The sequence below is a fragment of the Leopardus geoffroyi genome, chromosome B4 (assembly GCF_018350155.1).
Source record: "Leopardus geoffroyi isolate Oge1 chromosome B4, O.geoffroyi_Oge1_pat1.0, whole genome shotgun sequence".
NCBI classification, from domain to species: Eukaryota; Metazoa; Chordata; class Mammalia; order Carnivora; family Felidae; genus Leopardus; species Leopardus geoffroyi.
This window is the reverse complement of record NC_059341.1, coordinates 49469682-49482716: the sequence shown is the minus strand read 5'-3', so window position 1 is coordinate 49482716 and position 13035 is coordinate 49469682. Positions and strand designations below refer to the sequence as shown.

The 13035-nt window shown below is 37.5% G+C and overlaps 1 protein-coding gene across 1 annotated transcript in view; it reads right to left on the bottom strand.

Moving 5' to 3' along the window:
* The window catches only part of DERA (deoxyribose-phosphate aldolase), a 118567-nt gene that overhangs the window by 40182 nt on the left and 65350 nt on the right, over nucleotides 1-13035 (bottom strand). Inside the window, exon 6 of the mRNA XM_045462520.1 lies at nucleotides 7200-7328. Coding sequence (XP_045318476.1) covers nucleotides 7200-7328 — 129 coding nt within the window. The remainder of the gene's footprint in view (nucleotides 1-7199; nucleotides 7329-13035) is intronic.

Sequence of the window (13035 nt, the reverse complement as noted above, 5' to 3'; positions counted from 1 at the left end):
ACACACACACACAGAGTCTGAAGCAGGCTCCAGGCTCTGAGCGGTCAGCACAGAGCCCAATGTAGGGCTTGAACCCAGGAGCTGTGAGATCATGACCTGAGCCGAAGTCAGACAGACGCTTAACTAACTGAGCCACCCAGGCGCCCCTACTTTTCTTTACCTCTATCTTTCTTTCTCATCCATTCATTCGTGTATTTCAAAAATTTTTTTAGGCTCTCCTAGATGCCTGGAATGGTAGTAATCACAGAGGAATATAAATAAGTATGATACAGCCCCTGGCTCAGGGGGGTTCATAGTTTTGCAAAAAACTCAACAGGTGAAACAAGTGATGATGATACTGTATGACAAATGCTACTAGTATTTACAACTGTCCTAGGAGCACAATGGTATGAACAATTAAGTAATTCTGCCCCTAGAGGATCATGGAGAGATTTGACAAAGTATGGAAATTTTATTTAAATCTTTAAAAACACCTAAGGGAAGGAGAGAAAGCTGTAACAGACAGAGGAAATGATGTAACAAAGACAGAAGTATCTGGAATGTTTCCAAATATCAATAATGACCATACAGCATCAGCACAAAAAATCCTTTTTAACTGATGTTTTCATTTTTCCATGGAAAAGTACCTACCTCATAGAATTGGTGTGAAGGTTAAATGTAAATATACATAAAGCCCTTAAAATAGTACCTGTTACACAGTAAATGTTCAAGAAATGTTATCATCTATTACTGTTGTTGTATTGTAGATTATATTACATATATTTCATCTCTTTGAAAGGTTTTCTTTCTTTTTCCCCTGGTTCCTGGTTTGGTTCTGGATCGTTGTGGCTGCTGAGGAATCGATCCCTAGTTAAATGACATTTTATTACGAATCACATCTGAGAGCTAAGGTGGCTGCTATAGTTTCCAGAGTAAAAGAATTAGGAAATATGACAAATAGCCATAGCTGAGAAATGTAGCATAAAAAAATTAACTGGACCACATCTAATGGTGATTCTCAACTAATCAGATTCTTTTCACACCTTTCTTTTTTAAGACAGAGCCAAAGTGACAAAACAAGTTCCTATCTAACAGTCACTGAACAATCCTACAAACATATTAATAAGCTTTAAGATCAGTACAGAATGGAATCCAGCTCAATACATTATATCTCCTACAGCTACGCCAAATGGTTCTGAAAAAGTGGTAGTCTGAAGAATGCCTTGTGATAGTCTAGGGGAAAAAAATGCCATTATATTTCCTTCCTGACTGAAGTAGTATGGCATAGGAAGGTACGCTGGTATTTTTTAATAACCTGCAAAGTACTTACTTTATACTTTATAATGCAGCCATACACACTACTTAATTTGAATTAACAATCAGATTAATTTATTCACTTAAGGTTATAAACTGTGCGAAAAAAGAACAGGAGTCCGGGTCTTCTAACTCCCATGACCCATGGTGCCTTCCTCTAAAACATTTAAAAGACTCCTAAGCAAAATTAAACTAAAAGTAGGCTACTAAGCATTTAGTTGACCAAAAATGTGAACACTTTGGTTAACTAACTTTTTATTTACAATGATATGTGATACCAGACTTACACAGTTACATATCTGTAGCCTAGTCTCCAGAGAATTCTGCAATAATCTAAATGGCTATCCATATTACAAGATAATTAGTATGAATGTAAATGATAAAATACCTTTCCTTTTGAGATTTCCATGCTAAATTAACGAGAAAACAAAAGCCATAAGAATTACAAACACAACAGAATAGATGTTACCAGATTTACCTTCCTGCTATAAATGAACATATAGTGGAATAAAATATACAAGGCAACTATTTTCAGGCACTGGAAAACTGGCAGCTCAAGATATAAACCCTGAGATAATCCAGACATACAAATTAGCTGCTAAAGGCTTGTGATCAACTATTAAAAAAATGTTCACAAGGACTTATAGGAAAACATGATCCCAATGAGTCAAAAAATGTTGAACATCAGCAGAGAAATGAAAATCCTAAAAAAGAATTAAATGGGATTTCTAAAACTAAAAATGTACAATAGCATAAATTTCACTGGATGGGCTTAAAAGCAAATTTGAGATAGAAAATAAAGGTCAATGAACTTGAAGTTCCATGTAAATTAGCCAATCAAAAGTACAGAGGGAGGAAAAAAGATTAAAATTAAAATTAAAATTAACAGGACCTCAATAACCTGTGGGATAAAATCTAACACTCATGTACTCAGAGTCCTAGAAAGGAAAGAGACAAAATGGGTAGAAAATATATTTGGAAAAATAATTATAAAATGTCCAAAAACGGGTGGAAAACATCAACCTACAAATCCAAGAAGCTCAGCAAACTAAAAACATGATAAATACAAAGAAGACCACATTTAGGCACATCATGGTCAAATCAGTGAAAAACAGATAAAGAGAAAATATTGATTGACCGTAGCCAGACTAGGATGAAACGTTACTTACAGGAAAACAAGAAAAAATGGAATTCCAAGAAATGGAACGACATGTTTAAAGCACTGAAATAAAAGTAAAACTGTAACCTAGAACTCTATATTCAGCAAATGATCCTTGAAACTTGAGTGTGAAATGAAGACATTTTCAGCTGAACAAAACCTAAGAGAATTAGTCACTGGCTGACTTACAGGAAGGAATAAAGACAGAAATGATATATGTGTGAGAAAATATAAAAGACTGGTTTTGCTTAGTTTTCTTTTGATTTAATTAAAAGCAAAGGACTGTTAAAACAAAAATTGCATCATTTTGAGGAGGCATTTATAAATAGGTGGATGAAGAAGAACACCAAAATAATTCAAAGGACTAATGAGGGTGTAAATGGGACTGTTATTAAGGTTCTTACATGAAGTATAAAGTAGAATATCAATATTAAGGAAACTGTCATTAAGGGATGCATATTGTAAGTGCTAGAGCAACTACTTGAAAAGTACAAAAAGGCTGTAGATAAAAAGCCAATAGAAAAAAATAAGATGAAATGCTATCAAATATTTCATGAACCCAAAAGGTAGCAGGAAAAAAAAATGGATCAGAACAAATAGGAAACTAATTGCAAGATTACAGACTTAAATCCTATCATGTCAAAAATTATGTGAAGTTAAAATGAGTAAAACACTCCAATTAAAAAGCACAGATTCTCAAAATGGATTAAAAAAAAAGACTGCCTATAAAAGAGAGTTTTAAATATATAAATATATATAAGACAAGACTAGTAGCAGAGATTAAGAGGGACATACCTTAATGAATGCACTAATTCAAAACCTAAACATAACAATCTTAAAAGTGTATATGCTTAATAACAAAGCTTCAAAATACATTTAGAAAAAACTGACAAAACTAAAGAGGTAAGTAGACAAATCCACAATCATATTTAGAGACTTCAACACCCTTATCTTGGTAATAAATAGAACAAGTAGGCCAAAACAAAATAAAACAAAACCAGACCTGAAAAATACAATCAACCAACTTGACCAACTTGATATTTACAGAACACTACCACTAATACCTGCAATATTATATATAATATATAATGTAATGTATATGACATTATTTTCAAGTGCACTTGAAGCATATGCTTAACTACACCATAAAATGGCCTATAAATTTCTTTAATTTCAAAAGACAAAAGATTCTTTCAGATTCTCTCAGAGCATAACATAATTTTAAGTTATAAGTCAATAACAGTAAGATATCTAGAAAAGCATAGAATACTTGGAGGTTAAACATTCTGTTGATTTCTCTCTTTATGTCCGTTAATATTTGCTTAATGTATTTAGGTGCTCCAGGGTAAACATTTATTCCAGATAACACTCCAATAACATTCTAAATAACAAGAGAAATCACAAGGGAAATTAGAATTATTTTTAACTGAATGACAATGAAAAAAAAACAAAGCAAAAAGTTGGCTCTTTGAAAGATTAATAAAATTGGCAGACCCCCAGCAAGACTCTTTTCTATCAAAGAAAGAAAGAAAGAAAGAAAAAGAAAGAAAGAAAGAAAGAAAGAAAGAAAGAAAGAAAGGGAAAAGAACAACAGGAAAGAAAACAAAATTGACAACACCAGCAGTAAAAAATGAGGTATAACTACAGACCCTATAGACATAGGGATATTATACACTTGATGCCAATAAATTTGGCAACTCACTTTATCTATACAATGGAATACCCCTAAGCAAACTCCTTACACACAGAACAACATGGATAGATCTCACAGCTATTATCTTGGGGATGGAGGGATAAAAAGCACAAAAGAGTGTATACTGTAGAACTATATGATGTTCTTAAACTGGCAAAGCCAATCTATGATGATAAAATCAGAGCACTGATAGCAGCTGGAACAGAAGGTAAAAAGCCTGGAATCTGAAAGCAAAGGGGCACAAAGAATATTTCTGAGATGATGGAAAATACAGATTGTAAAAAGTCATATCATACACTTAAGAACTCAACGTGCATAAATTTACCTCAATGAAGTTGATTTTTAAGGAAAAAATAAATAAAAAATACCAAAGAAGTAGAGCTGTAACTTATATAAATGTAAATTTAGTCCAAATTTTTTAACAATTCTTCAAAACATACTTTCTATCATATACCTTCTTAAGACAATAGGAACCATAAACTATGGGCCAGGAAGTATGCTGGATGCTTTCACTTGCTATTACCTTGCAAAGGTCCTAAATGGTACCTTGAGAGACAGCAGTGTTACAGCTGATAAAGCAGTAACCCTGGAGCCAGAAGACCTGGGTTCAAATAATGACTATATGTTATCTGTTAGACAGATATATGACCTAAAATATATATAATTTGTGACCTAAAACAAGTTACTTTTTAAGTTTCTTCATTACCACAGGGTTGATGTGAAGATGAGGGAATATTATTTTAAAGTATCTGGTAAAGCACAACACAAATACAAGTCTTATTACCAACAGTAAGTGCTCAAAAGACACCGATTAAAAGAAGAAATGAAAGAGATAAATAACAATGTGGGCAGGGATATAAGCAGACAGGAAAAGACAGGTGAGAGCATGTTCCTACTCAAACTTTTTTCTGTGGATGGGTAGGGTGGAGAGTAGAAGAGGGGCTTTCAGACATGTTCCCATCGTGAGCAGCACTGAGTAGGGTAGGATTGGAATGAATGAATGAATACACTTTTGTTGTGACCTGGATCACAGCATTCTAGGCTAGCAATCCATTGTCTTGGCAGGGAGCATGAGTCACTGGTCTACCTAGGACTCCAAGGGGCTTCATCCAGGATCATAAGGGTTGCAGTGACTCATCTCTTATTGTGGACCTCTGAAATGCCAGTATAACAGAAAAAGTGTTCCAATCCTCCTTATCCTTAGATTTTCATTTTGCTCTAAATGAGACAACCAGAGCAGACATCATACAAAAAGACTGGCAATGAGCAGAGCAACAGCTTCACGAATACCTAGCTGGCTGATTTTCAGTAGAGTTCCAAGGAACAATGTTAGGTCTGACAGTACTCAAAAAGTACCCGAGTATAAAAATCTAGAGGGTGACTACAAAAGAGGCCCAGATTGAAAACCTGAGAAGTCACGTATCTTCACCCAAACATGGAGCCACTGGTAAGGCACTTAGAAATTCAATACTGTACTCAATTAGGATATGCCATCTGACTGAGGTTTCAACGGAATGCTATGAGGGCAAACAGAGGAGGTAATGAACCAAGTGGTAGGGGAGGAAGCACTATTAGGGGAAACACTCTTGAAAAAAAGTGACACCTCTGCTGAATCCAACGATGTTAAGGAATTACTTGGGCAAAAGGCATTCCGGGCAGGAGGCACAGCACATATAAAGACTTGAAAGGTCTGGATGGTGCCATCAGCAGGGCACAAGGAATTGCATACAGCTGGAGAATATGTTATGAAGGGAAAATGAGGAGACTATAGAGGCACAGGCAGGGTCTTAAGAAGGACCTTTTCTTAAAAGTAGCCTGAAGGAATTTATATTTTACCTTGAAGATGAAGGGAAGCCACTGAAGGATTTTTTTTTTTTTCAAGTGAGCAGGCCAGGTGCCCCTGGTGGTGACCCTGGCCCTCAGAAAGTGATGTGAGAGTGGAGGGGGGCAGTGTAGAATACAGTGTCTAGTGAAGGTCTGGTGTGTGTGTTGTTTCTCATTTGTATAAGTGAACTACATTTCCTTCACATCTTGCTGAAGAGAAGGCTGCTCCCTCCATCACCTCTTCTCTTCATATACCCTACACCTTCACATTGTCTTATGTTGTAAAAGAATCATTTGGTGGCAAGATTACATTAAACCCACTGGATTCTCAGGTGCCCTGCTGGCAAATATTAGCTCAAGTCTACAGGCGCACAAATATCTTTCTTTGTCTCCGATAGGGTTCGGAGACAGCATAAGCCACGGAAGGATTTTAAGCAGGCAATACCAAAATCGAATTAACATCTTTAAGAGATCATTCTGGCAACAGTGTGAAACACAGATTGGAAGGGGACAAACGCGGAGACAAGGGCAAGTATTTAGGAGACTGGAGTGATCCATGTGGGGGATGGCAATGGCTGAAGACAGCAGAACGCAGGATGGAGTGAAGATGTATTAGACACGGTGAAGAGGCAGAGTTCTCAAGACTTGTCCACTGGTTTATGTGAAGATGAGGAAAAGAAGGAATCAAGCTGGACTCCCAGGATTCAAGCTTGGATGTACGAATGGACAGGCCTGCTGTTCATGGAGATGAAGAATAAGTTCAACCTGCGCTTGAAAGTATAAAAAGCAATGATACTGCACTACATTTAAAAAGAAAAATTAACGCAAACAAAAGCACATGCTGCCTTAGACAGTATAGATATACATCTCTGGGAAAAATCAAACACTTAAATTCACAGAGAGGAATAAGTCAGAGTTAAAGAAATTCCTGTCTAACATATGTTGATGAATGAATAATCAAAGAATAACAAGAAGGCAATTCACTAACAAGAGAGCCATCTACTGCCTTCCAAGGATAGTGCAGCGATGAAATGCCACAAAAAAATGTGGAAGAAAGCCAAGTTTGTGACCACTTCACATTGTACATGTATTCACAAAATATCTGACCCCTCCCACAAAAATTTCCAAGCAGTTAGCACTTTTTAGCTAACAGCCAAATCTTTTCACTTACTTATTTCTCCTAAAAACATCAATTCAACATATATCATCCTTTGAATATAGAACACTTACCTGCCATCATTGCTATCATACTGGCTTTATAGACATTAGTAAGAGATCCAAGTTCTCCTGTTGCTAAGATGGTTTTGAGATGAGCCTCCCCACAGGCCTTGCGAAACTGACGAATCTCATCATACAGGGCTGGGGAAGGAAATAATTGAGGCAGTTACAAAGCAGGCAAGTGATAACATAACTTGGCAGCCATTTGGAGCTGGTAGAACCCATCTCAGATTTAGGAAACATAAAACATTTGTCACTTACTAAAAATCACCCCAATTTAATATCGCCTAGAGCATTCTGTTGCCATTCACATCCTGTTACAAGAAATGCTTAGTTTGCTACCATGAAACTTTCTAAGCCCCTGCCCGAGGTCCAGAACCATGCCGCTTTTTAAATTATCATTATAATGACATGCAAATTACAAATAATTTCTACCTCTCCCATATGTTGGTTACTTACAAGAAAAAAAGACATTTATCCACCATACATATGGGGGTGTACCGCTCTGCAAACTGAGGAAACCTCAGGTCCTTATTAATTCTTCCATTCACACATAATAAGTTCTCCTGTTAGAATATAAAGCAGGCCTTTCCTGAGAGCTCTGCTAATGACAATGAAGACATAACAGCTTTCCCCACTCGCTGCCAGGACATGTATCTATATATCTGACTAAAAAGCACCTAGCCTAGGCAGGTATGCTGGATGTATGTGCACAGAGCCAGTTGTAGAGGGGCTCCCAGGTGCAGCCTTGAATCTATTATCCCCTGACCCCAGTACCAAATCTGGCTTTTGAGGGCTCCACTTGATACCCTGAAAGCAGATTTTTGAAAAATATACATGTAAAAAAAAAAAAAAACTATCCTCATAACAAAAGGAAAATCAAAGGGGAGAACATTTCATATTCAAAAAGAATTGACAGAATTTTAGTAAACAAAATCAGTATAATGAGTATTAAATTTTTGAAAAATTATTTAACATCATCTTCTGGCATGACACCAGTGGGTTTTGGCTCTTATCCTGTATCACGTTGGCTGCATTCATTCCTTGAACTTGGGCTATTACTACACGATCAGGACTACCAGCACTTTTTTTGTTCTTCTGCGTGTGTGTGTTTCATAGGAAGTAGTTCAATGAGCGCATGGACTACACTGAGCAGGAAAGAAAAATCCGTACTGAGGTTAGGGTTAGGGGAAGTGGTTTTTAATGTGGAGATGAGACTTCCGTAATTCACTGGTTTACTAAAGTACATGCAAAAGCCTAAAAATTGGTCACAAGTCACCAAACTCAGTCAAAACCGTGAAAGTTATAACACAATGAAGAAAACTTGCCTTCCCAATCCTAGAAAATCTGAACTGAACTTGAAGCTCCAAGTGAAAAGTGAACACAAATAAAAGCAAAAATTCCATTACAGGATGCTTGGTAAATGTTAGAGTTTGACCCCGTCAAAAGATGGCACCCACAGAAGGTTTTTCAAGAAAGGGCTAAATACTTTCACAAATCCCTAATAATCAGTGGTTTGAGCATCAGAGATGATCTGAGATGCCACACCGCCTACCTCACCCTGCCCATCCTACCCAAATTGTGAGAAATCATCTCACCCACACATCCCATATGACAACATGTGTGAGAATGGCATAGACAACAACGACTATGTGGCAATAACAATTTATATTCTTTCAACTCAGGGAATGAATCTTGGATGGAATGACATTTCCTGAGTTACTGAATCTGAAAACAGGAAATTGTTCTCTAAGAACTACTGACAAGGAAATCTCTTGATCTAAAAATTCAAGAATGCTACCCCAGAGTTAACTTGCGATTTAATTAATGACTTTTCTTCCACAGTGCAGCGTTGCCATCAAAAGCAGGCTGGAGAGTCAGACAAATGTGGATTTAAAACCCAACTGCATCCCTTCTTGCGTGACCTTGGGCAAGTAATTCTCAGCCTCAGTTCCATCCTTGAAGTGTCAATAATAATACTTACATTATAGGGTTATTATGAGGATTAAAAGGGAAGATATATACAAAGTACTCTGCACATTGTCTGGCTGATTGTAAGCACTCAAAAAGTGTAACCATTATTCTTAAGCTCAGAAACCTAGTGAAATGAGTTTTAATTAAGTGTTGTGTGATAAAAGCCAAATCTTATTCATGGCCTGACCCAACTCCTTGTACTGCACCAAAATCTTGTTATATGGATTAGTGCTTAAAATCAGTGAGTCATCAGATAAGGCTTGAAATGTTTTATTACAACATTTGTTAAAGTAAAGTTTGATCTGTACAACAAAATTCTTAAAATGTTGATCCCAATCATATTTAAGAACAAAACTATCAGCCTTTTTCTAAAGAGTATTACCTTTTGATATCCAGTCCATTTCTTTACCTACAGTTAAAATTAATCAGAAAAAAAAAAAAAAAAAAAAAAAAAAACCCATGTACTTTATGACTCAATTATCAGCCACCTGGAAGGTATTATGCCCTGTAATCCATGATCCAAAGAGAATGAACCCAAAATAGTCATCAGCACATAACTGGATTTAAACAAATAAGTAACCAGTGCCTTCTCATTCTTTAACCACCAACTCCTCAAATCATTTAACTGACCTATCTCACCACATAACAGGGTCAAGTTTTTCTGAGAAAGTATCTTAATCTTTAGAGTTAAACTGAACTCTACTGAAGTTGCTTGTCATTTTTTTCTTCTGTTACTATTCTGCCCAGAGTAGCAATTCAACCAAAAAGCACACTGGACCTGTCCTTTGGAAAATGTGGCCTGGACTCCGAACAAGCAAATGCTTCTATCTGGGCCTCTGAATCTTACTGAGTTACACAAAGATGACAGAGCATTCAAGATGTTCATTAGTGTTACTACTGCGACATCCTCAATGGCAGCAGATCCGAGAGTCCCGTGGCCCCATGGCCCCATGGCCCCGTGGCCCTGTGGCCCCGTGCCAGCAGCACGGTACCTGTGCTGGCCAGTGATGGCAGCATCAGAAGTGGCCCTGTAACCACACTTCCCACGGCACATCCAGCTGTATTCTCTGCTCCCCAGTCTTTCATGGACCTGCCTGTTTTCCAAGCCTGGTTCCCCAGGCTTCTTACTGACTCAGTGAGCTATTCCATGTCCTCCTAACAGATGCCTTTTCAGTTTAACCTAATCTGAACTGGTTTCATTAGTTTCCAACTCATAATTCTAGTATAACAAGTATTTACTGAGAAATCTGGTATGGTGTGGGACAATAGCATTGGTGCCACACTGCCTGGGGTTCATATTCTAGCTTCAACACGAATTTGTTGTGTGATTTGGGCGATTAACTCTTAAACTCTCAGTTTCCTCTTCCATAAAATGAGGATAATTGAGGTATGCACACCTCATGGAGTTATTTCAAGTATCAAATAGACTAATATGTATAAAGTGCTAAGGATGGTGTCTGGGACATGTATTAATGCTCAAAAACTGTCAGCTACTTTTTCCCTGTTGCTGGCATTGGTGGTGGTGCTGTTGCTGTCGTTGCTGAGTGCTTATCAGGTTCAGACATATAGCAACTTATAAAGCAGAGGGCACCATGATCTATGTTTCTTAAAGAACATAAACACAACCTCTTTGGGGCCTAGAAAGCAGACTGGTGGGGAAATGTTTATTATATCACGAACATTTTTTTTTTAATTTTTTTTTTCAACGTTTATTTATTTTTGGGACAGAGAGAGACAGAGCATGAACAGGGGAGGGGCAGAGAGAGAGGGAGACACAAAGTTGGAAACAGGCTCCAGGCTCTGAGCCATCAGCCCAGAGCCCGAGCGGGGCTCGAACTCATGGACCACGAGATCGTGACCTGGCTGAAGTCGGACGCTTAACCGACTGCGCCACCCAGGCGCCCCACGAACATTTTTTTTTAACTTGGAGCCCATGCTCCCAGACTCCTGGGATAAGAGTTCTATTACTTGCTGGTTACGTAAATTTACAGGAATCATTCCATTTTCCTAAGCTTGATCACTTAGGGAGCTTCAGTTTGCTCCCATATTTTTGTGAAGATGAGATAAAACAGTATATATGTTTAGAATGGAACAAGGCAATTAGTAGGCGTTTAATCATCCAATACTAGATTTCCATATTTTTTCTTATATACTTCCAGAAATGCAAAAGTAACTTTGAAAAACAAAACAAAGTAAGCACTGTCTTAGTAGTTATAGAATTTACAAATTTAACATATAAGGAAAACAGACCACTTCACTCCAACACAAACGACAGAAGCCACAAATAAGCATTATTAGTGTCCAGGTGTTCTAAGCACCTTGGCATCACAGTGATAGGTGACATATGAAAATCAGAGTAACATGATGGAGGGGCCTCTGAGTGGCTCAGTTGGTTAAGTGTCCAACTTCGGCTCAGGTCATGATCTCGCAGCTCATGGGTTCGAGCCCCGTGTCGGGCTCTGTGCTGACAGCCCAGAGCCTGGAGCCTGCTTTGGATTCTGTGTCTCCCCCTCTCTCTGCCTCTCCCCCACTTGTGCTCCGTCTCTGTCTCTCTCAAAAATAAATAAACATTAAAAAAAATTTTTTCTTTAAAGTAACGTGATGGCTGAAGTGTAACTGTAAATCCCAAATCATAATGTCGTTCAACATACTCAACGGTCACTTACCTTTCAGTATAAATGAGCAAAACAATGGAAAAACTAATGGGTGGATTTTCCTCCACATTAGCGGGAAAGGACAGCAGGATGTGGATTTATATGATTGCTAGTGGAATACACATGTGGAGGAAGAAATCACAGTGGAATTAACAAGTTCAATAGATCCTCTTTCCAAAAAAAAACTCTTCAGGAGGAGTAGCTACTCAAAAGAATGAGAAACCCCATCAGTTTTCAAAGCATCTTCCTGCAAAAATGCTCAGTGTTTTCTACACATCATTTAAACATCCCTGTGGGGTAGCTGGTAGTTAGCTTCACATTTCATATACAAAAAGTGAAATGTAGAGAGATGAATGAGTTGCCTAAAATTTCCTCACACTTTGCTGCCTTTATCCCCCCACATGCATACACACAGGCAGCTACATGCATGCTGTCCTTACAATACGTTCTCAAGGACATGAACTGAAGAACTTAGCACAATATAGTAATCAAAACCTAGAACCTAAAGGGATGTCAACTCTCATTTAGTTCAAATTACTAACATTATAGATGAACATTATAAACCCAGAAGCTGATTTTCATTTTTCTAGGGAAAACAAAGTTGAGGAAACTGAAAAGTTCTAAGATAATTCAGAAACATAAAACAGTTAATTCTGTATGATTTAATATGCTAAAAAGGCCTATAACTTGCTCTATAAGCCTTCTGGTTAAGATCAGAACAGCACATTCTGACATTATGTCGTAGAGAAGTTCACGTATCTGAATCCGGACTTTTCTGCACTTGCTTGCCCACTGATTAGCCATGTCACTTGGGAAAGTTACGAAACCTCTCCAAGCATCATGTTTCTACTCAAGATTGGATAGAAGATCTTTACTTTGAGAGCTCAAACACATCTTAAATCCTAGAAATAAATGTAAAAAAAATTATTTAAATAATCATGAAGATAATAGATTATTTTTCTCTTGGTTCCACCTTTAATAATAAGCAGATATAAAAATGAAGACAAACTTTAATTTGCTCTAAAATGTTACACTGTTGTAATTACAACAGCTTCTTGCTATTGGTTTAGAAAGATGATTTGGATCTCTACTTTGTGGGAGCTCTCGGCCAGAGAGAGATGGGGAGCAGAGTAGTCTCATTTGGTCACTACCATGAAGGGTGGGGGAAACTTGAGCCTGGCACATCACTGGGGCCTTGAGAAACTCCAGGTTAACATGCT